The 23,091-nt window shown below is 42.6% G+C and overlaps 1 protein-coding gene across 6 annotated transcripts in view; it reads right to left on the bottom strand.

The window, feature by feature from the left end:
• The window catches only part of FANCC (FA complementation group C), a 264,270-nt gene that overhangs the window by 7,418 nt on the left and 233,761 nt on the right, over positions 1-23,091 (bottom strand). For all 6 annotated transcript variants that reach the window (XM_079927798.1, XM_079927802.1, XM_079927801.1 and 3 more), the window contains 6 exons: positions 21,544-21,596; positions 20,128-20,227; positions 12,853-12,928; positions 10,306-10,387; positions 5,455-5,635; positions 1,611-1,817 (listed from right to left, as the gene is read on the bottom strand). In XM_079927798.1, the coding sequence (XP_079783924.1) occupies positions 1,611-1,817; positions 5,455-5,635; positions 10,306-10,387; positions 12,853-12,928; positions 20,128-20,227; positions 21,544-21,596 (699 nt within the window). The remainder of the gene's footprint in view (positions 1-1,610; positions 1,818-5,454; positions 5,636-10,305; positions 10,388-12,852; positions 12,929-20,127; positions 20,228-21,543; positions 21,597-23,091) is intronic.

Here is a 23,091-nt window from a genome sequence, read left to right as displayed (position 1 = left end):
GATAGATCATTGTGCTGGGGCGGGCCCTGAGGAGATGGCACCCAGCAGGTGACAAGCAAGTCCTCCTCTGCTCTCGGCCACACCCAGGCTCTGGGAGGTCTTCTGTCTGAGCCCGAGAGGGCGGACAGACAGGCTGGCCGCGTGGTCTGCCCACCCCACACACGTTGTTCTCCTAGGAGCAAGGAGAACCTTGTGGGCACTGGTTGCTGGGGTTCTTGGCAGTCCCACTGGTCACTGGGACTTTCTTCACGTTCACATTCAAACAGAGCCTGCCCTGGAGGGGAGTGGGAGGGGGTCTCTGGGTACTGGGAACATTCCTATCTTGATGTGGTTGCTGGCTGCTTGGGTGTTTTTGGTTTGCAAAAATTCATCAAGCTATACCTTTCTGTATATACCTTATATGACAATAAAAAGTAAAAACAAAAACAGAAAAAAACCTAACTCCAAGAACCAGCACATTGTGGTTTTTTGTTTTTTTTTTTGAGATGAGCTCATAACATAAAATTTGCTATTTTAATCATTTTTGTGTGTACAATTCAGTGGCATCAAGTACATTCACAATGCTGTACAACCACCACTGCTGTCCATTTCCAAAACTTTTTCATTATCCCAGACAGGAACTCTGCACCACTCCCCAGCCCCTAATAACCTCTATTCTACTTTCTGTCTTGTTTTCCATTTTGTTTGGCTTGGTTTACAGTGTATGTCCTAGTGGGTATGGAGCGGTACCTCACTGTGGTTTTGATTGCATTTCCCTAAGAGCTAATGATGTTGAACATTTTATTCATATGCTTATTGTCCATTTGTACATCTTCTTTGGAGAGATGTCTAAATTCACTGCCAGTTTTTGAACTGGGTTGTTTTACTGTTGTTGAGCTGTACAAATTCCTTTTATAGTCTAAACACTAAACATTAAACCCCTATCAGATACGTGATTTCCAAATATTTCCAAGTATAAATTCAAAATTTTTCTCCCATTTCAAGATTTGTCTTTTCACCTTCTAGATAGTGTCCTTCGATTTGCAAAGCTTTTTATTTTGATGAAATCCAATGTATTTTTTCTTTTGTTGCCGGTGCTTTTAGTGTCATTATTCAAGTAATCATTGCTGAGTCCCATGCCATAAGGGGTGCCACATTTGACTTGGACCGTAAAGAACCCCTCAGGTCAGCTGGGCTTCCAGAAGGAGCTCTTTGTAATTAGCAAACTTTTTAAAAAATTAACACATGAAATTCTTTGAGCCACTGCAGTGACCATATTCTCACTGAAGGCTTGTTTCTCTTCACGAGGAGGAAGAGTCATGGACTGTAACTGAAAGACGACAGCCTGGGGAGACAGGAGGTGAGCTTTCACCGTGGGCCCTGGCAGTGAGCTGTGTGACCTGGGAGAAGTGCGCTCCCTTGTCTGAGCCTCCCTTCCCTGTCCTGTGCCACGCCGGTGTCGCATAGGGCAGGCTCTGGGTCTGGCCCAGCTGTCCCCTCCCGGCCTGTCCAGCCACGTTTGGACAGCATCTTGGTACCCACACTCTTCAAAGGCTGGGTCCTTGGGTGATAACCCACCTTTTCCCTGGGATGAGAATGAGAACCAGGGTGCCAGGAAAGGGGAGACTTACGAGCGTGATGACTTCCCGGGCAATCGCGTGGCCTCCGGGAGCCCAGAGCAGGAAGTTCAGGAGGAGGCGCCTGATCAGCTGCTGACAGGCAGGCGGTCTGGGAGCTCCCTCCCCGCCCTCTCCAGCTGCCGCCTGCAGGTCCCTGGCCGAGAGGGTCGGACTCCTGAGCAGCTTCATGAGGCGGCTGAGCACGGCCTTCACCTCCACCTGGGAAGTACAATTTCAAAGGGAAGAGATTAGGGAAGAGTCGGGACACGCAGGTTGTAGGATGACTCAGTTCTTTGAAGCAACCCCCAGAAACGGGAGAGGACTGGCGCCCGAGGGAGGGCAGGTGGGGCGGACCATGTCAGAGTTCACACACTGCTCCACACAAACCCAATTGCGCGTAATGGAAATTTCTTGACTTTCTTTCGTCCTGCTCACTAAGCAGCCAGGGCATCATGCCAGGAATCGACCTTTTTTTTGTATGAAAGGAAATGGAGAAAAGTCCTCAGCAGAATGTAGTCAGATTTTTATATTGTGGGAAAAAGAACAAAAGGCTCCTTGAAGACTTGTTCACTATCACAGCCACAGGTCAATTAAAGCCCAGTGCTCGGACCTCCTCTGAGCCAACGTGCTGATAAGAAGGAGGTTGGCCTTTTTGCCACCTTCGGCGGGGAGGAGGCGCGTGCATGCACACACACGCACACACACACACACACACGTACCACACTGGTTTGGTTTAGACACTGGGACACTGTTCATACATGTTGAAAGCTCAAGCAGAGGTCACAAGTCTGTGGAATCCACATAGTAATAGTGGCTGTTATAGGTCTGTGGGTTGTTTTTGCATAAAAAATATTTATTTCATGCTGAGATTTCTGTTTGCTCTAAGAATGGTACATCAAGTTGTGACTTGGAAAACCGTAAAAACTGAAAGCTGTAGATCCAAAATGCCACATGGAACTCATGAAGAGCTATGTTCCCTCATTTTCAGAAGAATACTTAGGCCTACTCTGAAAATTCCCATGACCGATTTTATGGATTTTGTGTGAGTCGTTTTTTTCCCTGGAAGTTAGGGCTTCATTCAATGAAATCTGTCATAAGCTCCAGTACACTAGCAGTGCTGTGTGAGCGACTCCAATCACAAGGCAAGACCGTGAGAAACTGCACCCCAGGGCCCTTCCATGCGGGAGGGCGGTGCCCCTCACCCCCTCTTCTCTTGCCCGGGACCACCCTGCCCTCGTCTGACAGCGTCTACGGGGGCCCACGGCTGTCCTGCGTCTAGGCAGGTCTGCAAAAATGTCAGGGCTTAGGAAGCAATGCCTCCATATCCATTTTCTTCCTGACTGGCATTTGATTTTCTCCTCTTGTCCAATATTCCCTGAGGTTTGTCTTCTTCCTTACTCTTTCACTCCAGGCCGTCTTTCCCTTCAAATACCTTCCTCACATGCCCAAAACTTTAATGCTTTCTAAAAATCTTTTCAAGAGAAAAATATAAGTTTTCTTTTCTAAGTATTAATTTTTATCCTGCATTATGAAAATTTATATATGCTCACTGTAAAACATTTAAAAAAGTAAAAAGAAAAAGAATCAAAGTGACTATAACTCCACTATCCAAAGAGACTCGTTGAAAGTGAGGTTTACATCCTTATCATCTTTTCTCTATGCATTGTGAACACAGCACTCACTATACATGAGGTATTCTAGTTTTCACAGTTCACTCTAAGCAATTTACCATTATCGATAGCACATTTGCTTTGATAACATGATTTTTCATGGTAGAATGCTATTCTGTGGTTGTAATACACCACAATTTATTTAGCCGATATCCTTACTGTTGAAATATAGGCCATTTTCAGTTATTGCAGTTACAAGCAATGCTGCAATGATCTCGTACATAAATCTTTCTATGGCTCTCTAACTACTTCCTTAGGATAATTCCTAGAAGTAGAATGACAGGGTTAAAGAGTGTGAACCCTCACCTAATTCTTAAGAGTATACAAACATAGTCGTTTTTTATCATGATTTAATTCAAAGTCAGCAAAAGGAGATGAACACTGGCTGGCAGAGAACATGGTTTGCAGAGTGGAGCAGTCTCTGAGCCGGCTGTACGCGTCTCAGGCAGGAACGGCTGCTCTTTGCCCCACCCCCTCCCAATCCTGCACCTCAAGGATGCCCAGCAGAGGTGACGGTTCCAGTCACAGAACGCTGCTGCGTACAGTCCGGTACCGTGATTTAATTATGCCTTTCAAGGCAAAGGCACAGATATTGTCAAGCTCAGTCAAATCTTACAATAATCATGCTTTCAAAGAGAGTTCACAGTTTGTCAAGTCATCCAACAGACCATCAAAGGTCAGGAGAGCGAGAAGTATGCACTACTAGTTAAACTAGGAAAACTGGGCCCCATTTGCTCCCCGGGATGCCACACAAACTGGTGCCTCAGGTTGAGCACCGAGAAGGAAGAGGAAGGAAACACACGTACTGGCACTAAACTACTGAGTGAGCTAATCTGTTTTTATCCAGGCTGCAAAGCACCCCCTGAGTAAGAACTAGGCATAAGTTTTATTTAAAAAAAAAAAAAAAAAAAAAGGACCAACTTAACTAGTAGAAAGATAGGCCAATGCAGAACTCTCTAGAAAATAAACCTTATTGGACAATTTATTTCTCTACACTTCAAAAGTAATCTGTCAGCTTCTATGATAGATTTGGAATTTAACATATAACCTACCAAGTTAGCTTATACAGAATCAAATATAAAGTATATAAAAAGGCTTCAGAAATCATTAGTGCTTCATACATTTAAATTATTAAAATTAAGATACTGAAAAATTAGGATTCTCTTCAATTAGTTTAATGTGATATTTTAAAAGGGAAAAATAGGCTTTCTTTTTAATCAGATAGCAATTCTGAGATACATGTTAATTTCTAAAAAAAAATGTTCTTTTTTTGATCCAAAATCATCACCAAATTTCAACTTTTTAAAATTCCAACTCTTTTCTTTCTCCTGCCATATAACATGCTTTTAAACAAGTAAAATATACAGCCATATCTGAACTAGTCTCTGTTTTGTTCAAACAGAAAACATCAAGCAAATAGGAGCACTGCTCTCTACATAAAGAAACCTGCTCCCTTTAATTATTAAAATCAGCAAAAAGCGCTGGCAGTTGAACTTTTAAAAACCAGCAAATAAATGTTTGTAAGGAAGGTGCAAATGCCTTTAATCAAAACATTGCTCCTGTTAATATTATATTCCACACAAAATAACAACTGTCTCTGCCACAGACAGCTAGCCACTCCTGTACTTTGCTGCTCTGTTATTTAGGAAATGACCAAGTCCTTTTTCAGAAACTAAGTGGTTAATATCATGTGATTACTTTTCTAAGAGTTCTAAACAAAGCCGGTTCTGTGAGGATCTATTGACTGATCCAAGAAAGGAGTTAAGTCAAGACGGAAGCAGACAGTGCCAGGCCACTGATCAGAAAGAGGACGATGCTCCTCAGAAGAGGGGTCAGACCCTGCATGGCATCCCCTGGAGGGAGCGGCCCCAGGGCCAGGCACGCCCGTGAAGCATGACAGAGTGGCAGTGACCAAGAAGAGATAAGATGACCCAGGGATGGAAGGGCTGCACCTCATCTCCTGGGTGCCTCCCAGGACAGCAGGCAGCGCCTGGCCTCCAGTCCACTCCTGAGGGCAGGAAAACACCTCGACCCCAGGCCCAGCTCCCACTCACTCGTCCAGGCGGATGTCTGCATGTACCTGCTGAGGTGCCTGGGGGTCAGTGAAAGCCACACCCACTGCAGGGCCCCTTCCAGCCCCTGAGAGACTGATCCTGAGGCCGCACACCATAGGCCTGGCCACCCACCATGGTCTGTGCTCTCTGCTGATGCCCAGCTCCTGGACCGCAGCTGAAAGCCAGGAGCCACAGCAGGGCCTCTGGAGCTTCAGCCTCAGCCTCCGACGTCAGTAACTGCTCAGCCGCCATGTCAGCCCATCCTCCAAAGTGAACGAACAAAAACCAGCTCTCAAAGGGGCCTCCGTAGGACCTGGAACAGAACCAGAACACATGGCAGCCGGGCAACTTGATTGCTTTTTCCTTTAGGTTCTTAAAGCAACTTGTGTTTGTGAATGGTTGGCTTCAATTGTTCTTATCCACTGAAGTACAACTTGCAAGGAATACGAGTTAGCCTCAGAAAAAGAGCTCACAATGCCGCCCTGAACCTGTCACAGGACTTTCAATGGCATGCCTCTCAAAACGTCATGTGCCCTGAGGACCTCAGACATTTAAATCTTTAAATCAAGGTCATGCAGGGACACTGAGTGCAAACAGGCCTTCGAGAAAGGAAGGTTTTGGCCCATGATCATCAAGAACGACGCAAGATGAGAACCTGCAGGCCCACGGCTCTGCCTTCTGCGTGGCCTGCACAGCCGGGCTGCTGTGGAGAGTGGGGCCCCTCAGCCACCAGGCAGCCGCCCAGGTAGCCCCAAGCAAGAAACGAGGGGGCTCCCTGGGGTCCAGACGGAGACCAGAGAAGGGACACAGGCCGAAACACGTGCTATTCCTTTTCTCACAAGACAAAAGATTCTGGTCAGTATTTTGGCAATTATGAATTTTTAATGAGCTGTATATTATACTCTTTCCTGGCATCAAGTATACATCAATGCTGAAAAGTTAAAGCTTTTGTGAAGCTATCCTTTTGTCACACAGGGAACCGGGAGTTGCAATAAAGGGTAGACTCTGCTTAAGGTAAGGACCCACTAATTTTGCACAGTGACAGTCCTAGCAGTTTAACATCTCCCCTGGGAGAAATGGAGCAGGACTGGCCTGAGATTAGCATAGAGCAGAACTTTCCTTCTGAACTGGGGAAGCTCCTAGAACAGGAAAGCTCTGAGCCCCTCTGCAGCGCTCCGTCTTTGCTGGATCTGGGTGCGTGGTCCCCCGCTTGGCCCATGGAATCCCCAAGCCAGCGCCGTTCCCACCTCTCCTAGTCACTGCTCTCCTCCTGTTCAAGTCCTCCCCGAAAACAAGTGATTAAATGTTCTGAAATCTAACTTGCAAAACAATGACAGGAAAGGAAGAAGGAGGAGCACCAGTCTTACTCCCTTGTCCCCACAACAGGGAGAGCTGATGCTCCAGGGGCCACATGAGCAGTGGGCTGGGTTATGTCTCAGAAGCAAGGAACCAGCTCCACAGGGTCTCCTTCCTGCAGGCCTCACGGACGAGTGAGCTGAGCAAGGGCTCCCCCATGCTCGCTGCCCCCACATGGGCATCCCTCCTGGATCACGGCTCAAGGCCTGGTCATTCTGCCTCTCTTCCTCTAGCAGCCGAGTGTGCAATGCAGTCCCATGGGGCTGGCTGAGAAGGTGCCTAAGGCTGCTCACAGAGCCCTCCCCGCGGGTGGCCCTGAAGCCTAGTTGAGGCAGATCTGGGTTAGGCAGGAGCCCTAAGAGGTTTGGGGTCTAGGCCCTGCTCTTCAACAGAGACAGCCAGAAGGGGTGTGTATGGGGCTGCCAGGGTATGGCAGGTCATTAATATGGCCAATCCTCTGATCCCCACTTGGCTGACAGTTCTGTCTGTCTCCTCTGCTGGTAAGAGTTTGGGGGCAGGGTCGGGGAGGGAGGCTGTGTAAGTGAGTAACTGGCACCCAAACCTGCATCAGTGATGATGAACAGAAGAGCACCAGCCATAATACGTGATGGCTCAGTAATGAGATTATAGAGAATTTCAAGAAGGAAAAGTGGCAACAAATAAAGACAGTATCAGTAGGCTAGTATAGACAATGAATAAGATATGTATACTCTAAAAGCAAAGAAGTTAAGAGGAAGTCGAAGGGTACTATGTTACAAAGAACTTAGCAAAGCCTAAATGTGAATGCTTCTAGGGAAATAACACATATAAGAGGGTACCTAATATCATAATGTTAGAAATTACTTTATGTTAGAATGGATTTTCTAATTTTAGACAAATATTTATTACAAGGAGGAGGAAAAGAAACATTTCATCCTACTGTGCAAGAGAAGTTTAGAATTTCCTTCCCTAGAGAGGTAGAGAAGGGCCCAGAGAGGTGCCCTTCTCCTTCTGCAGGCCAGGGGTTGCAGCATGTGAGCACTGCTTTCTTCCTAAGGTCTATTATTTTTATTGTTATGCTTGTACATTTCAAAGCCTAACACTAGCCATTACTCAGAACAGTTGCTATGCCAGGTATTTACACATGCAGCCTATTTATTCTGAGCTGCTCAAAGTGCTTCCTCCACTTCTTACTCAGCAGTGTGCTTACCTGTTTGGGGATGGAAACAGACCAATACAGCCATACCTCATTCTACTGCACTTCACAGGTAATTGTGTTTTTTCACAGACTGAAGGTCGTGGCAACCCTGCGTCGAGCAAGTCTATTGGCTTCATTTTTCCAACAGCATTTGCTCGCTTCCTGTCTGTGTACAATTTGGTGATTCTCACAATATTTCAAACTTTTCCATTATATTTGTCATGGTGATCTGTGATCAGTGACGTTCCTTGTTACTATTGTAATTGTTCTGGGGTGCCATGAACTGTGCCAATATACGATGATGAACTTAATCGATAAATGTGTGTGTTCTGACTGCCCTACCAATTGTCCGTTTTCTCTCCTTCTCCTTGGGCCTCCGTAGGAGACACAACAATATTGAAATTAGGCCAGTTAGTAACCCTACAATGGCCTCTAACTGTTCAAGTGAAAGGAAGAGTGGCACGTCTCTTACTTTAAATCAGAAGCTAGAAATTATAAAGCTTGGTGAGGGAGGCATGTCTAAAGCTGAGATGCGCTGAAAGCTAAGCTTCTTGCGCCAAACAATTAGCCAAGGTGTGAATGCAAAGGAAATATTCTTGAAGGGAATTAAAAGTGCTACTACAGTGAACACATGAATGATAAGAAAGCAAAACAGTCATTGCTGATACGAAGAAAGTTGTAGTGGTCTGGATAGAAGATCAAATAAGCCACAACATTCTCTTAAGCCAAAGCCTAATCCAGATCAAGGCCCTAACTCTCTTCAATTCTGTGAGGGCTGAGAGAGGTAAGGAAGCTACAGAAGAAAAGTCTGAAGCTAGCACAGGTTGGCTCATGAGGTTTAAGGAAAGAAACCATCTCCATATGTAAAAGTGAAAGGTGAAGCAGCAAGTGCTGGTGTAGAAGCTGCAGCAAGTTATCTGGAAGATCTAGCAAGATAATTAATGAAGGTGGCTACATTAAACAACAGATTTTCAATGTAGATGAAATAGCTTTATATTGGAAGAAGATGGCATCTAGGACTTTCATAGCTGGAGAGGAGAAGTCAATGCCTGGCTTCAAAGCTTCAAAGCACAGACCAACTCTCTTGTTAGGGACAAATGTAGTTGGTGACTTTAGGTTGAAGTCAATTCTTATTTACCATTCTGAAAATCTTAGGGCCCTTTAAAACATCTACTGTGCCTGTGCTCTATTAATAGAACAACAAAGGCTGGATGACAGCACATCTGTTTACAATATGTTTTACTGAATATTTTATGCCCACCGCTGAGATCTACTGCTCAGAAAAAAAAATTCCTTTCAAAATATTACTGCTCATTGACAATGCACCTGTTCACCCAAGAGCTCTGATGGAGATGTACAGTGAGATTAATGTTGTTTTCATGCCTGCTAACACAACAGCCATTCTGCAGCCCATGAATCAAAGAGTCATTTCGACTTTCAACTCTTACTATTTAAGAAATACATTCCTCTGAGGGATCTGGGCAAAGTAAACTGAAAATCTTCTGGAAAGGATTCACCATTCTAGATGCCATTAAGCACATTTGTGACTCATGGGAAGAGGTCAAAATATCAACATTAACAGGAGTTTGGAAGAAGTTGATTCCAATCCTCATGGACGACTTTGAGGGGTTCAAGACTTCAGTGGAGGAAGTAACTGCAGATGCGGCAGAAACAGCAAGAGAACTAGAGTTAGAAGTGGAGCCTGAAGATGTGACTGAATTGCTGCAATCTCATGATAAAATTTTAATGGACGAGGAGTTGCTTCTTATGGATGAACAAAGAAAGTAGTTTCTTGAGACGAAACCTACTCCTGGTGAAGCTGCCGTGAGACTGTTGAAGTGACAACACAGGGTTTAGAGTATTACATAAACTTAGTTGATAAAGCAGTGACAGGGTTTGAAAGGAATGACTCCAATTTTGAAAGTAGTTCTGCTGTGGGTAAAATGCTATCAAACAGCATTGCATGCTACAGAGAAATCGTTTGTGAAAGGAAGAGTCAACTGATGTGATAAACTTCATATTGTCTTATTTTAAGAAACTTCCAAAGCCACCCCATACATAGCAACCACCACCATGATCAGTCAGCAGCATCAACGTTGAGGCAAGATCCTCTACCAGCAAAATGATTATGACTCACTGAAGGCTCGGACAATGGTTAGCAATTTTTAGTAATAAAGTATTTTTAAATTAAGGTATGTGCATTGTTTTTTTTAGACATAGTGCTATTGAACACTAAATAGACTGCAGGATAGTGTAAACATAACTTCTATAAGCACTGGGAAACCAAATAAGTCGTGTGACTCACTTTATTGCTGTGGTCTGGAACGAAGCCTGCAATATCTCTGAGGTATGCTTGTAATGCCTTCCCCTGTCAGGCCTGCTCAAGGGAAGATAAGGATCCAGAGCAAACGCGTGTGAAACAGACCTACGAGTCATCAGTGTTTGCTTACCCATGAGTTTGGTCTTCAACTACTTCTTTGAGCATTTCAGAGATATGTTTCAGTGCCTGGTGCCAAAGTCCCTGTGGGATATCTGTGGGTGGAGAGAGCCATCAGAGAGGAGCTGAAGAAAAGTCAAACCTACTAGGAATCATCGACAGCTAAGACCAGAAGAGGCCATTTGGAGGAAAGGCCTTAATTTTCCTGGTCCACAGAATCCGTACCACCGCTCTCATGCTGATCCCATCCAGAATCTATGTCCCTGGCCTGGGAAGAAAGACCTGTCAGTGTTACACAGAGCTAAACTCAAAGGCTCTTTTACTTGGGTACATGGGAGTGGACAGAGAGACTGCACAGGCAGCCCACCGTAGGGTTTACAAAGGCTATGTGGAAGATGCCCCAGGGTTTTTTCTTTTCTACTCACCTACCCCCTCCTCCATATCACTAGTAATCTGTGATTTCAACATACATGGAGATTATAATAAAATAATCAACAAGGAATTAGGAATGGGCTGCCCAACTGTTTTTCTACGATTGTGATGAATTTAGAATAAGATTTCAGGTATATAGTTTTGTTTTTTTTTTTGCGGTATGCGGGCCTCTCACTGTTGTGGCCGCTCCCGTTGCGGAGCACAGGCTCCGGACGTGCAGGCCCAGCGGCCATGGCTCACGGGCCCAGCCGCTCCACGGCATGTGGGATCTTCCCGGACTGGGGCACGAACCCGTGTCCCCTACATCGGCAGGCGGACTCTCAACCATTTCGCCACCAGAGAAGCCCAGGTGTATAGTTTTTTTTAAAAAAACAAAGGTCAGAAAAAAATACATGGGTATCATACAGACAAATGTCTTTTCTTTAGTTAGTTTTTCTGGTTTCACAATTTTCCCATGGTCTTAAACACTTCTGACCATGTATGTATCTGTAGTTCTAAACAACATCTGAAAAAGGCTACCACATTTCCGTGCAGTGATAGGTTCTATAATTAAATACACGAGAAAGATAATGTAAGTGATACAATAACCACTACTACCCCACAAATGTTAAAGAATCATAAATTATCTCTCTCCCTCTTCTGAACTCCCATAACTCCTGATTTGCAGGCTTTGAAGGCACTTTTGTTTTCTTCTTTTTATTAGTTGTTTAGATACGTATTTTATGTCTTCTTTACTTGTAGCTCCTGGATAGTCAGGGCTCATAAGTGACCCATCTTTAATGCCTACAAGACTTTACAGTGGGCATAAGATCAATTTCTGATGAATAGAAGATTCTACTGTTAAAAAACACTTCAATTTGTGAATGTAACATTATTTTTCCAAATGTAACATGCAGAAAACTGTTCTAGGAACTAGCAGAGGTAGTCTTTTGTTTATAGATTTCCAAATTAAAAAATAACAACCCCAATACTTTTTCTGGAGCTCATTCAGCTGCTCACACAGGCTGACCTTAGGCTTTGCTCATCTGATTTAGGCTGTGAGACATGGCCCTGGAAAGTGAATTACTGACTTTTCTGTCTTGTTATTAAAGTTTTCCCATTGTGTCCCCACAGGTTAAGTTCCACAAAACAGCTGACTAGAGATCCCACCAGGCCTGTCACCACCTCCACCTCTAGCATCTCAGAGGACAGCATCAAATGGGTCACTCTAGGTGAGAACCTAATCTTTTAGAACAAGGAAGAGGAACTTTGATTTTGTAAAATGCTCTGAAACCTCGAATCATACTTTCCTCAAATGAATTTACTTACTCAAGTCTCAGGAAAAAGCCAGGGAAAAAAACGGCATAAAAAGGAAATATTACGGATTCTTTTACTCTTTTCTCTCCTCTTTCCTTCCATGGTCAGATGAATGCCGTTTTCTACAGCACAGAGTCTGTCTTGTGTCAGTGTTGCCTCTGCTTCAGATTTCAGGCTTTAGATGGGAAGGATGTCTATATTCTCTATTTCTGAAATGTTTCCTAAACAGGAGCTCACAGGCATGTTAACAGATCAACATCAGTGGAATCAGGGCAGAATCATCACTTCCCCAACTGGATATGGCCTCTGGAAGGCTGGCAAATGAAATCAGAGAGGGCTGTGGTCTAATACACTTACTGAATTCTTTCAAAAGGCTTCCCTTGGCTTGGTTAGGAGAAATTTCCACTAAACTTCCTTGGTTTCATTCATCATTTTATCTTTTCTTTTGCAACAGGGGGCACAGAGTAGAAAGAATGAAATACAAATAAACATACTGTTTTATTCCGAATCAGCCAAGTCTTATTAGCCTGTTCCTGGCATCCAGGTAGATCTGGCTGGCACGAGCAGAGGCCTTGTGTTATCCAGAACAGACTATCAAAACCCAATTAGAGGCCATTTTGTTCTTTTTTCTTTCTTTTAGTAAATGATTGTAACTGGGAAGTCAAGCAAATTCTCACATCAAAATCCACAGAATGTGAGACCCTGAGAGCTTAAAGGATGTAAGCAATGACCAATTCCCTTTACAGATAAGGAACTGGGAGGAAACAGTTATAATTTAATCAGTGTATTCCCAGAAGTTATTTTAATATGGGCAGAATCAACCTTCACGTACCTTTCGGGTGTTGGAGTAGCACCATGACAAGAGACGGAGAAGCATAAGGAAAGTAGGTCTTGAATGCAAACTTCAGCTACAACAGAATCAAAAATTCAAAACCATTTGAACATTAGCATTGGAAAGGGTATTAAGAAAATACAAAATCTTGCATCCTCTGCCCCAAAAAGACCCTCTACTTTATGTGGTCAGAATGTTTCCTTGCATGCTTATCAAAAAAAAAAAAAAAAGTCTCCTAATAATCTTGTAAATATGTTCCAAAAAAATTAAACCTTTTTAAAGTCACCTTCTAGGACTTAAGAAAAATAAAGTTATACTCTTGATGTCTTTATATCAGTTCTTCACCTCACATGAACTCAATTATATATATAAATCTTCTATTTAAGTGAGAGTTTCCAAGGCAGTTGTGAGATGGTTTTTTAATAATCAAAACAGCATAAAACAACAATGGTGCTCACGATACTTCGAGGGCCGAAGCGCTATCCTAGCTATGCCCTCAGAAGGCACAGAAGTTTTGAAGAACTTTTGTAAAAAGTTGAGGTAAAATCTATAAGCAGTGAAGTACAAGGGCTTTAAGTGTACAATTTAATGACTTTTGGTAAATGTGTAAATCCAATGTGACCATCACTCCAATCAAGACACAGAACATTTATTTTTTTTTATTTTTTTGCGGTACGTGGGCCTCTCACTGTTGTGGCCTCTCCCGTTGCAGAGCACAGGCTCCGGACGCGCAGGCTCAGCGGCTACGGCTCACGGGCCCAGCTGCTCCGCGGCATGTGGGATCTTCCTGGACCGGGGCACGAACCCGTGTCCCCTGCATCGGCAGGCGGACTCCCAATCACTGTGCCACCAGGGAAACCCAAGACACAGAACATTTCAATCACCCCAGAAAGTTCCCTTGTGGCTGTTATAGTCAATCCCTCCACCCCATCCCGGCAACCAATATTTTATTTCAACAAGAGAGAGTAGTTTTGTATGTTCTTGAATTTCACACAAATAGAATCATAAGAGGATGTATTTTTGTGTGTCTGGCTTCTTTGGCTCAACATGTTCTTTTGCAACTCATCTATGCTATTGTGTATGCGGAGTTCATTTTTTAAAAAATTGCTCTGAAGTAGTCATTGTATGAATATACTATAATCTGTTTATTTATTCTCCCATTGATGGGCACTTGGGTTGTTTCCAGTTTGGGGCTGTTATGAATAAAGCTGCAGTTAACATTCACATTTATGTCTTTTTGTGGATATGTGCTATCATTTCTCTTGGGTAAATACCATAGGAATGGAATTAGTAGGTCATAGAGTAGATGCTTGTTTAACTTTCTAAGAAACTGCCATGTAATTTTTCAAAGTGGTTGTACCACTTCACACTCCCATCACAATTTATGACAATTTCAGTTGCTCCACATACTTGTCAACTTTTGGTATTGTCAATCTTATTAATTTTAGCAATATTAGTGGGTGTGAAATATTACCTTATTATGACTTTACTATTCATTTTCCTGATATGTTTACTGCCAACTTATACATATTTTTTGTAGTGTGTATTCAAGTCTTTTGTCCATTTTTAAAACTGAGTTGTCTCTTATGTTCTTGAGTTGTAAGAGATCTTTATATATTCTGGATATAAGTCCCCTGTCAGATATATATATTGAGAATATTTTTTACCTGCTGGTGGATTGCTTTTTCATTTTCTTAAGGATGTCTACAAACACCAGAAGTTTTAAATTCTGATAAAGTCTAATTTATCCATTTTTCTCATATTGCTAGTGCTTTTCTGCATTCCTTCTAAGAAATCTCAGATTATCCCAATGTCAAAAATGCTATTCTTTTCATTTTCTTCTAGGAGCTTTATGGCTTTAGCATTTATTTTGAAGTCTATGATCCATCTCAAATTAATTTTTGTGTTTGTGAGGTAGAGGTTCATTTTCTCCTACCTGGATATCCACTTGTTTCAGTGCTGTTTGTTGAAAACTTTCCTTTCCCCATTGATTTTCCTGGCATCTCTGTCAAAAATCAGTTGACTACATATTAATATATGTATGGATCTATTTCTAGACACTATTCTCTTCCACTGATCTATCCTTTTGCCAATACCTCACTGTCTTGGTCTTGATTACTATAGCTTCAAGTCTTGAAATCAGGTAGTTTGAATCCTCTGTTTTTTGGGTTTTTTTTTGCCTTTGAAATCTTTTATTGTCACTTTGGTTAAGGAATAAGTATTGTCTCACAGTGACCTATGATCTTATTTGACCAAGTGTTTTAAAACTTTTTGACAAACTTCCTAAAATATCAAATTTTAATTAAAGTTCTTTTGATTTCCAGCTAACTTTGGGATACCTTAGAGGGCCCCTGAGGTATCTCAAAGAGAAATATTTAATGAGGATTATTTCGTATGTTGAACTAAATATAATCAGATGTTTAACCATGCCTTTTAAGTCTTTTGTCATTTACAGATATTTTTGTACTCTGATGCTGTTACAAAAAGTGCTTCATCATCAAGGAGATTCATGGAAAGGCTATGGAAACCGTTACAACAGTTCCACATCAAAATGATGGCTATGCGAGGATTCCAGCACATACCAACTTAAAACAAGGAGCTGTCCTACCCCTGGGGCCCCTAGATCAGGCATCCAGAGATTTTTACTTCCTGACAGGCCCCTACTCAGCCTTGAAGCAGTTGCAGAAGATGGACCATTGCCCCTCTGCTTCCCATAAGAATATGGGAGTCTGAATTTTTTTTTCTTTTGTTTATTCAAAATTGTTCTAGCTACTGTAGGTCTTCTGCATTTTCATATAAGTTTTAGAATCAGCCTGTCAGTTTCTGTTTTGAAAACCATGTTGGGATTTTAACTAGGATTACATTGAACGAGGCATCTCAACAATTCATAAATATAGTTTCTCTCTTTATATGTTTAAGTTTTCTTTAGTTTGTCTCACCAATGTTTTATAGTTTTCCAAGTAGAGGTCTTATACACCTTTTTTTTTTTAAAAAAATAAATTTATTTTTGGCTGCACTGGGTCTTCATTGCTGTGTGCGGGCTTTCTCTAGTTGCGGTGAGTGGGGGCTACTCTGTTTCGGTGCGCGGGCTTCTCATTGCGGTGGCTTCTCTTGTTGCAGAGCACGGGCTCTAAGTGTGCAGGCTTCAGTAGTTGTGGCACACGGGCTCAGTAGTTGTGGCTTGTGGGCTCTAGAACACAGGCTCAGTAGTTGTGGCACACGGGCTTAGTTGCTCCATGGCATGTGGGATCTTCCCGGACCAGGGATCGAACCCGTGTCCCCTGCATTGGCAGGCGGATTCTTAACCACTGTGCCACCAGGGAAGTTCCAGGAAAACTGATACAGCTTTTAAAAAATTCACTTCCAAGTGTTTTATGTGTGACTGTGGATTTGTCTATTTCTCTTTTTACTTCTGTCAGTTTTTGCTTTGTGTATTTCAGAACTCGGTTATTAGGCATATATCTATTTGTAATTGGCATTTCTCCTGATGAACTATTGCATAATTATAAAATGTACCTCTTTTTGTCTGGTCATACTCCTTATCTTGAAACCTAATGCATCTGCTGCTAGTAGAGTGATACCAGCTTTCTTGTGCTTATTGTTTACATTACGTATCCCTTTCCTTCCTTTTAACCTATCTGTGTCTTTATAATTAGAACTGGTCTCTTGAAAACAACATATAGTGGGTCTTGGTTTTTCATCCAGTCTGACATATTTGCTTACTTGTTTATTTATTAATTAATTTATTTTTGGCTGCACTGGGTCTTTGTTGCTGTGCACAGGCTTTCTCTAGTTGCAGTGAGTGGGGGCTACTCTTGTGGTGCGCGGGCTTCCCACTGCAGTGGCTTCTCTTGCTGCAGAACACGACTCTAGGCGCACGGGCTTTAGTAGTTGTGGCATGGAGGCTCAGTAGTTGTGGCTCACGGGCTCTAGAACGCAGCTCAGCAGTTGTGGTGCACGGGCTTAGCTGTTCCATGGTATGTGGGATCTTCCTGGACCAGGGCTTGAACCTGTGTCCCCTGCATTGGCAGGTGGATTCTTAACAACTGTGCCACCAGCGAAGTCCCATCTTTGTTTTTTACTAGTGTATTTAGTTGATTTTCACTTAGTTTTTGTAATTAATGTACTTGTAGATATATTTGGGTTTATCTTTTTATATTCGTTTCTTTTGCCCCATCTATTTTTTGTTCCTCTGGCAGCCCACAGCTCTGTCTTTTGACACCTCAAGTCAATCAGATTGTGCCTTGAGCTCTGGCCACCCCCTCACCCCTCCACCCACTCAACCCCCCTTCTACCCCTTACATGAGAGCCCTCATGGAAAAGTTAGAAGATTACCCAATGTGGTTTCCTTTTTCAAGGGTTGAATCCCCGCCAGTTTTAATCTGCTTTTTGGGTTGCTCTCCAGTACCTTCAAATAGTTTAAAAAAATATTTTCCCCAGAGTTTATAGTTTTTATCTGTGGGAGATTTAGTCTAGTACATTATTAAACTCTGTACTACTGGCACCAGAACCTGAACTGATTTGCTGTTTGTACTGGAGCCATTTGTTATGCAAGCTCAGAAAAGAGGCTTGTCATGACAGCCTTAAGTTTTTGCCTACTAGTCCGACTGGGCACATTGATGGAGCTGCACTGTGCTCTCCAACTAAAACAAGGGTGAGAGGAAAGGATGAAAAGAGAATGAGGAGCACTGCAGATAAACATTTCTGACAATGGGAAAGAATGTGGATTAATGGGATTTCTCATAAACTGCTGGGGGGAGGGACTTCCCTGGCGGTCCGGTGGTTAAGACTTCGCCTTCCAATGCAGGGGGTGCCGGTTTCGATCCCTGTTCGGGGAGCTAAGATGCCACATGCCTCGTGGTCAAAAAACCAAAACATAAAACAGAAGCAATATTGTAAAAATTCAATGAAAGACTTTAAAAATGGTCCGCATCAAAAAAAAAAAAAAGTAAAAAAAAAAAGATATCATTCTAAAAAATAACCAAACCGCTGGGGGGAATGTAAATTGGCACAAGCATGTATGAAAACAATTTGGCAGTATCTGCCAAAGCACTCCTAATAACCAGCACTTCCAGTCCTACGTATATGCCCCAGGATGTTCAGAGCAACACTGTTTATGAAAGAAACCAAAACCTGGAAATAATCCAAAAGCCCACCACCAGGAAGATAGCTACATTGTGGTACACTTTCCCAACAGAGCTCTACACAGCAATCCCCACCAGGACCACGACCACGCACAGCACAGAGCAATCCTGGTAGCACGATGCTGGAAAGAACAAGGCTCAAAAGGCTACATACGGTGTGCTACTCTTATCTGTTGTTTGTTTTATAAAGTGCAAAAACAGTCACAAGTAAAGAAAACACGGTTTAGCAATCATGTGATCAAACTATTTTCAGAAAAAGCAAAGGAATGATAAACATAAAATCAAAACAGCAGCTATCTGAGGGGAGAAAGTCAAAGTGACAGGATAGAGGAGGAGCATGTGGATACCTGAAAGTTGCTATAGTGGGCCAGGTCTTGTTGGATGTCAGGCTGGTAGATACTCATTTATTAAGAATGAATACGTGGATGGATGGATAAAACACCGAAAGAAAAGAGGGCCATGCATGGACCAAGTAGGACAAAGGATGTCATGCATCAGGGATTATGATTAATCTACAAAGGGGCACTAAGGAAGGCAGGGGACTGATGATGAGAATGGCATCGACTAGAAAGGCAGGCAATCAGGAACAGCCCCAGGAAAAGAAATGACATAACAAATGTGGATGAAGGCATTTGCAAAGTTAAGAGGTTATTGCTCTTGTATCCTGAACCCAAGGCGAGGGCACTGAATTCCTGTTTCTTTTTGGATCCCTGCCCTGCCTTCCACCAGAACCCAATCTGTGCCCCTCACACCAGCAGACACATGTAGCCTGGGCAGGGTACTATTTTAAATTAAAAGTGACTGTAAGAACAGTTCAACCAGTCCAAATCTAAAGTGCCAAGGCCAACCCTGCAACTCAGGGGAAAAGCTGGTAAGGAAAACAGACTCAGGCTAACGGTACAGAGCAATACTTCTTTCACCGATGCCCTCCGCCGTAACCTAGGTCTGTTCCAGGAGTCAAAGGCACAGGTTTTCTAGAGGTCAGTTCCTAATTGGAAATACTAAGAATATTCAGGGAAGATAAAAGATATTTATAGTTATGCCTCAAAGTAAGTGTGAGGGCCAGCCAGTGCCTTTCAGCAGAGCTCTCCTCCCGAATTCCAGGCTGGATACCATTGATAATGCTGTTTGCTACAGTCTAGCTAACTTCCCTTGGGAAAGAAAAGATGGGAAGAAAGCATCATAAATATTTATCATTGCCTTAAAAAACAGAAACCTCTGCTAAAACCTGAGCGGTTTCTTGGCGTTGGAGTGTATGGGAGTTTAGTACAACCAAGCATCACAGCAGTGCTCTCCTAAGTCAGACTGCAGCAAGCACGCCAAGGGACCATGACATATCTCACAGGGAACTGCAGTGGACTTGGGCACTTGAACAGGCAAAGCACTACACAGACATTAGGTCTGCGGCCATCAGAAGTACAGGCCAGTTAGAATGCCCAAAGACAAAAGCGCTCTGGTAGAAAAGGTTCCTGTTACAAAGGTCACTCTAATCGATCAGCTGCCTCTGCTGACGGCCCCCCAGTGCAAGTCCTCCTGCAGATCCCTAGATCCAGCTTCTTGCTTACTGAGTCCAACTGACACCTCTTGATCATGGCCATTCCTAGCTCCTCATCTACAATTATTCAAATATTTCCTTGTCACTCTATCTCCTTTCTCCCCTGGAACCCAATTCACATTTAGGTCTCTGATATGAATGGAAACTAATAATTAAGAATGTCCAGTATTGCTTTGTAATAAGTGGCATTTCCTTCTTAGCACATGCCATATAGACTCCAGAATACCTCTCTCTAGCCTGGGAGGGGCAGAGTCCTGCTTGACAAACAGCATACAACACAGGGCCCAGAAAGTTCACCCTCTGGGGTGGCACGTGCTGGCATGGCACAGTTCTCTGCGCAGCAGTAGATAAATGCTTTTGGGTACCAGGACACAGGACAGACAGGAACCATCTTGATTTACTTTCAATTAAAATGGTTTTACCTTTGCTGGGTTTTTCATTTGGAAGCTTTCTTCTTGAACAAAACAGTCTATCAAAATCACTGAAAATAATGTGCTCCCTTCTGGTGATTAATCAAATACTCTTAACAGCTTCTTTTTCTTTGGGGGAATGAATAATATCTGCAATATAACGAACCTGCTTGTTTTCTTTTTCCAGAGCTTCTACAAAGCATCGTGTAAACACTTGGATAGTGGCCAGTACTTCTAGGGCTCCATCAGTTTCCAGGAGTGCGTACCTGAGCAATGCAAAGCCAGATCACAACACATTCAGTGATTAACCTGGCAAACACGTGAACCTGAACATGTAAAAGGGAAAAATGGAAACATTTTTTTGTGCCATAAGCTTCAACAGTATCTCAACTCATCAGTTTTCAGTCCTTGCGTGAAATCCCTTTTCTAAAAATTTTCTTTAAAATTGCAAACATGCAGAGCTCCCTTTCTTGTTTTTTAAATTATTAAGCACTTCATATCCCTTCCACATGGGCCTGGAATGCTCTTTACAAATATTTGCGCACTGTACGCCCAGAAATGCAACATTCACAGAACTTTTGCTTTTGCAAGTGGAGAAAGAGGTGCCCCGGGGTTAAAATGGCTCGGTCAAATCCACCTAGCAAAGTGGTGGAAGAATCTGCATATTCCTGGTTTGTTTTCTATGCATTTTCACACAACTAACCTTTCTTTATGTTTGTTTAAACAATAACAAAAAAATCAACTGAAACTTTGCTAGCTTTAAACTAAAAACAGCATTCTGACTTATTTCTATACTCATTTAGCTTAAAGTTGGTATGTTTCAAGACCAACCCAAGTGCTGGATTACTTGCTATTGTAAAAATTCTTTTCCCCAGTGTCTGCTGTCTGCCATGGGGCCTCTGTTTGCTGAGTGTGAGGGGGATGGGATAAAGAGAGTAGATACCCTGGCTGTACCAGCACCCAGGAAAGAGGCTGGAAACCCTCCCTGGGTGGGCAAGTCCGGCCCCCCACTAACTGGCAGCCATAACCCAACCTAATGTCCAGGGGTCTCCTCATCTTTCATCATTGTAAATCCAATGCCTTTACCAAGAAGTTCTGGTATTTGCAGAATAAAAATTAGTGTGCTGTAAGATAACATGCATAGTTGATTCTGCCTTTCAGAAGAGCTCTGTTAAGAATGGCATCATTTATTTATTATTCTTGGTTTTCCTTAGCTTACAAATCCTTTAAAAAGATTGGTCAGCCCTCATGTGGTGAAGGGAGAACACTACTACGCTTTATTTTGAGTTGAGAAAAATTCTACATGAATATTGAATGATGTAAATCTCATGTAATTTTGCTTTTCTACCATTATTATTAGAATTTTAAAAGGTTAAAAAAAGATAGTTATCTTAATTTTTAGGCATTGGCTTTTAAATATACATTGACATTTGGGTTTTACCAAAAAGCTCAGCAGGAGGGGATGGAAGCAGAAACTAATTCCCCCGTGGTACAGCCAGAGACTACCACAGAGTTTTTTATTCGCATTTGGAAGCTGAACATATTTAGACCAATTTACTAGCAGAAACAGCACAATACTGACCTGAACATTTCATCAACAACTCTGAATATGGCAGGGTGGCAGGCAGCTGCAGGCTGTAAGGAAAGGACCATGAGAAAGTAAACTATCAGAAGCATTTCATCAATAATGACTTGCTCTTATCAGGCAAATGAATTGTCTAGAACTGCTGGTGTCTAGAAAATGGGTACATTCCTGTGAGTTAGAAAAAAACAAGAACCAGTTCATAGCAAAAGCCCTACATACAAATACAAACAGTAGTTCTCTTGGGGCAAGGGGATTATGTACAATCTTTATTTCTTCTTTATACTCTGTACGTTCCACATTTTCAACAATAAACCCATATCATACAGAAAAAAGAGTCATTAAGTATCATGGAACATTAAAATATACCTTCTAGGGTTTCCCTGGTGGCGCAGTGGTTGAGAGTCTGCCTGCCAAAGCAGGGGACACGGGTTCGTGCCCCGGTCCGGGAAGTTCCCACATGCCGCGGAGCGGCTGGGCCCGTGAGCCATGGCTGCTGAGCCTGCGCGTCCGGAGCCTGTGCTCCGCAACGGGAGAGGCCACAACAGTGAGAGGTCCGCGTACGACAAAAAAAAAAAAAAAAAATATATATATATATATATACCTTCTACCGGCATGCTGTAATGAAGACACAGAGCCTACCTGTGTTGCTAGTTTTACATAATGTGCCCTGTGTGTCTGACCGCCTCACATGACTTAAAAGTGCCTCAAGGTCGAATCTGGGCCGGCTATCTTTTCATTCCTGCTTATTAGGAAATGAGTGCATAATTTAGAATTATTATTGAGGAAAGCAGTGGCCACTACCATGCCAGACTGAATAATATTACATCTTAGTGCCCTATGAATTTAGCAGCTTAAATTACTTCAGACGAAAAAAGAATAAAGGTACCATCATCTTGAATGATGAAAGCAATCTAATTTATTCCACGAGTATTTTTATGACAGGTTTGATTGTATAAATCTGCAGAAGCCGACCTACTGTGGCCTGAGTGGGGCTTCAGTGGGCCTGACCCAGATTCCATATCTTTTTGGCCAGAGCTCAAAGCATGACATTAAGCCAGAGGAAGATGCCATTTGGGTTCTAAGATATTTTACAGTAGCATCCAAAGGTTAGTGAATTGGCTCTATAGGGAATTTCTCTGAGTCACACTGAGCTTGATATGACTAGCTTTGGGAAACATTTTTTCATACCCCCTCAACTAGAAAAACATAAAAAAGGATATGCGTTTTCTCTTAAGTTTTCTAGACCAAGCTGAAGAAAGAATGATGCCTATCTCCATAGACTCTCTTCCACCCTGTTCTGCGCTGGCATTTCGAGTTCTAACATTGAATGTGCGCCATCTAGTGTTCATACACCGCCATTACAGGCTGTTATAGAAGGCTCCAGGCAAGAGCATTGTCACTTGTTAAAATGATGGGATAATTCCTTTTATTTGAAGAGAGACTTGCGATTTGTAAGTTACAGATCTCTATTTTCTGAGTAATCCATACTCCCTAATCCTTCATTGATGTCCATTTTTATCTAAAAGAAACCAACTAAAATTTTTC

This window comes from Stenella coeruleoalba, assembly GCF_951394435.1.
Source record: "Stenella coeruleoalba genome assembly, chromosome: 7".
In the NCBI taxonomy this organism is placed as follows: Eukaryota; Metazoa; Chordata; class Mammalia; order Artiodactyla; family Delphinidae; genus Stenella; species Stenella coeruleoalba.
Note: the sequence above shows the minus strand (reverse complement) of the source record. Positions and strands in the feature narration are given on the sequence as shown.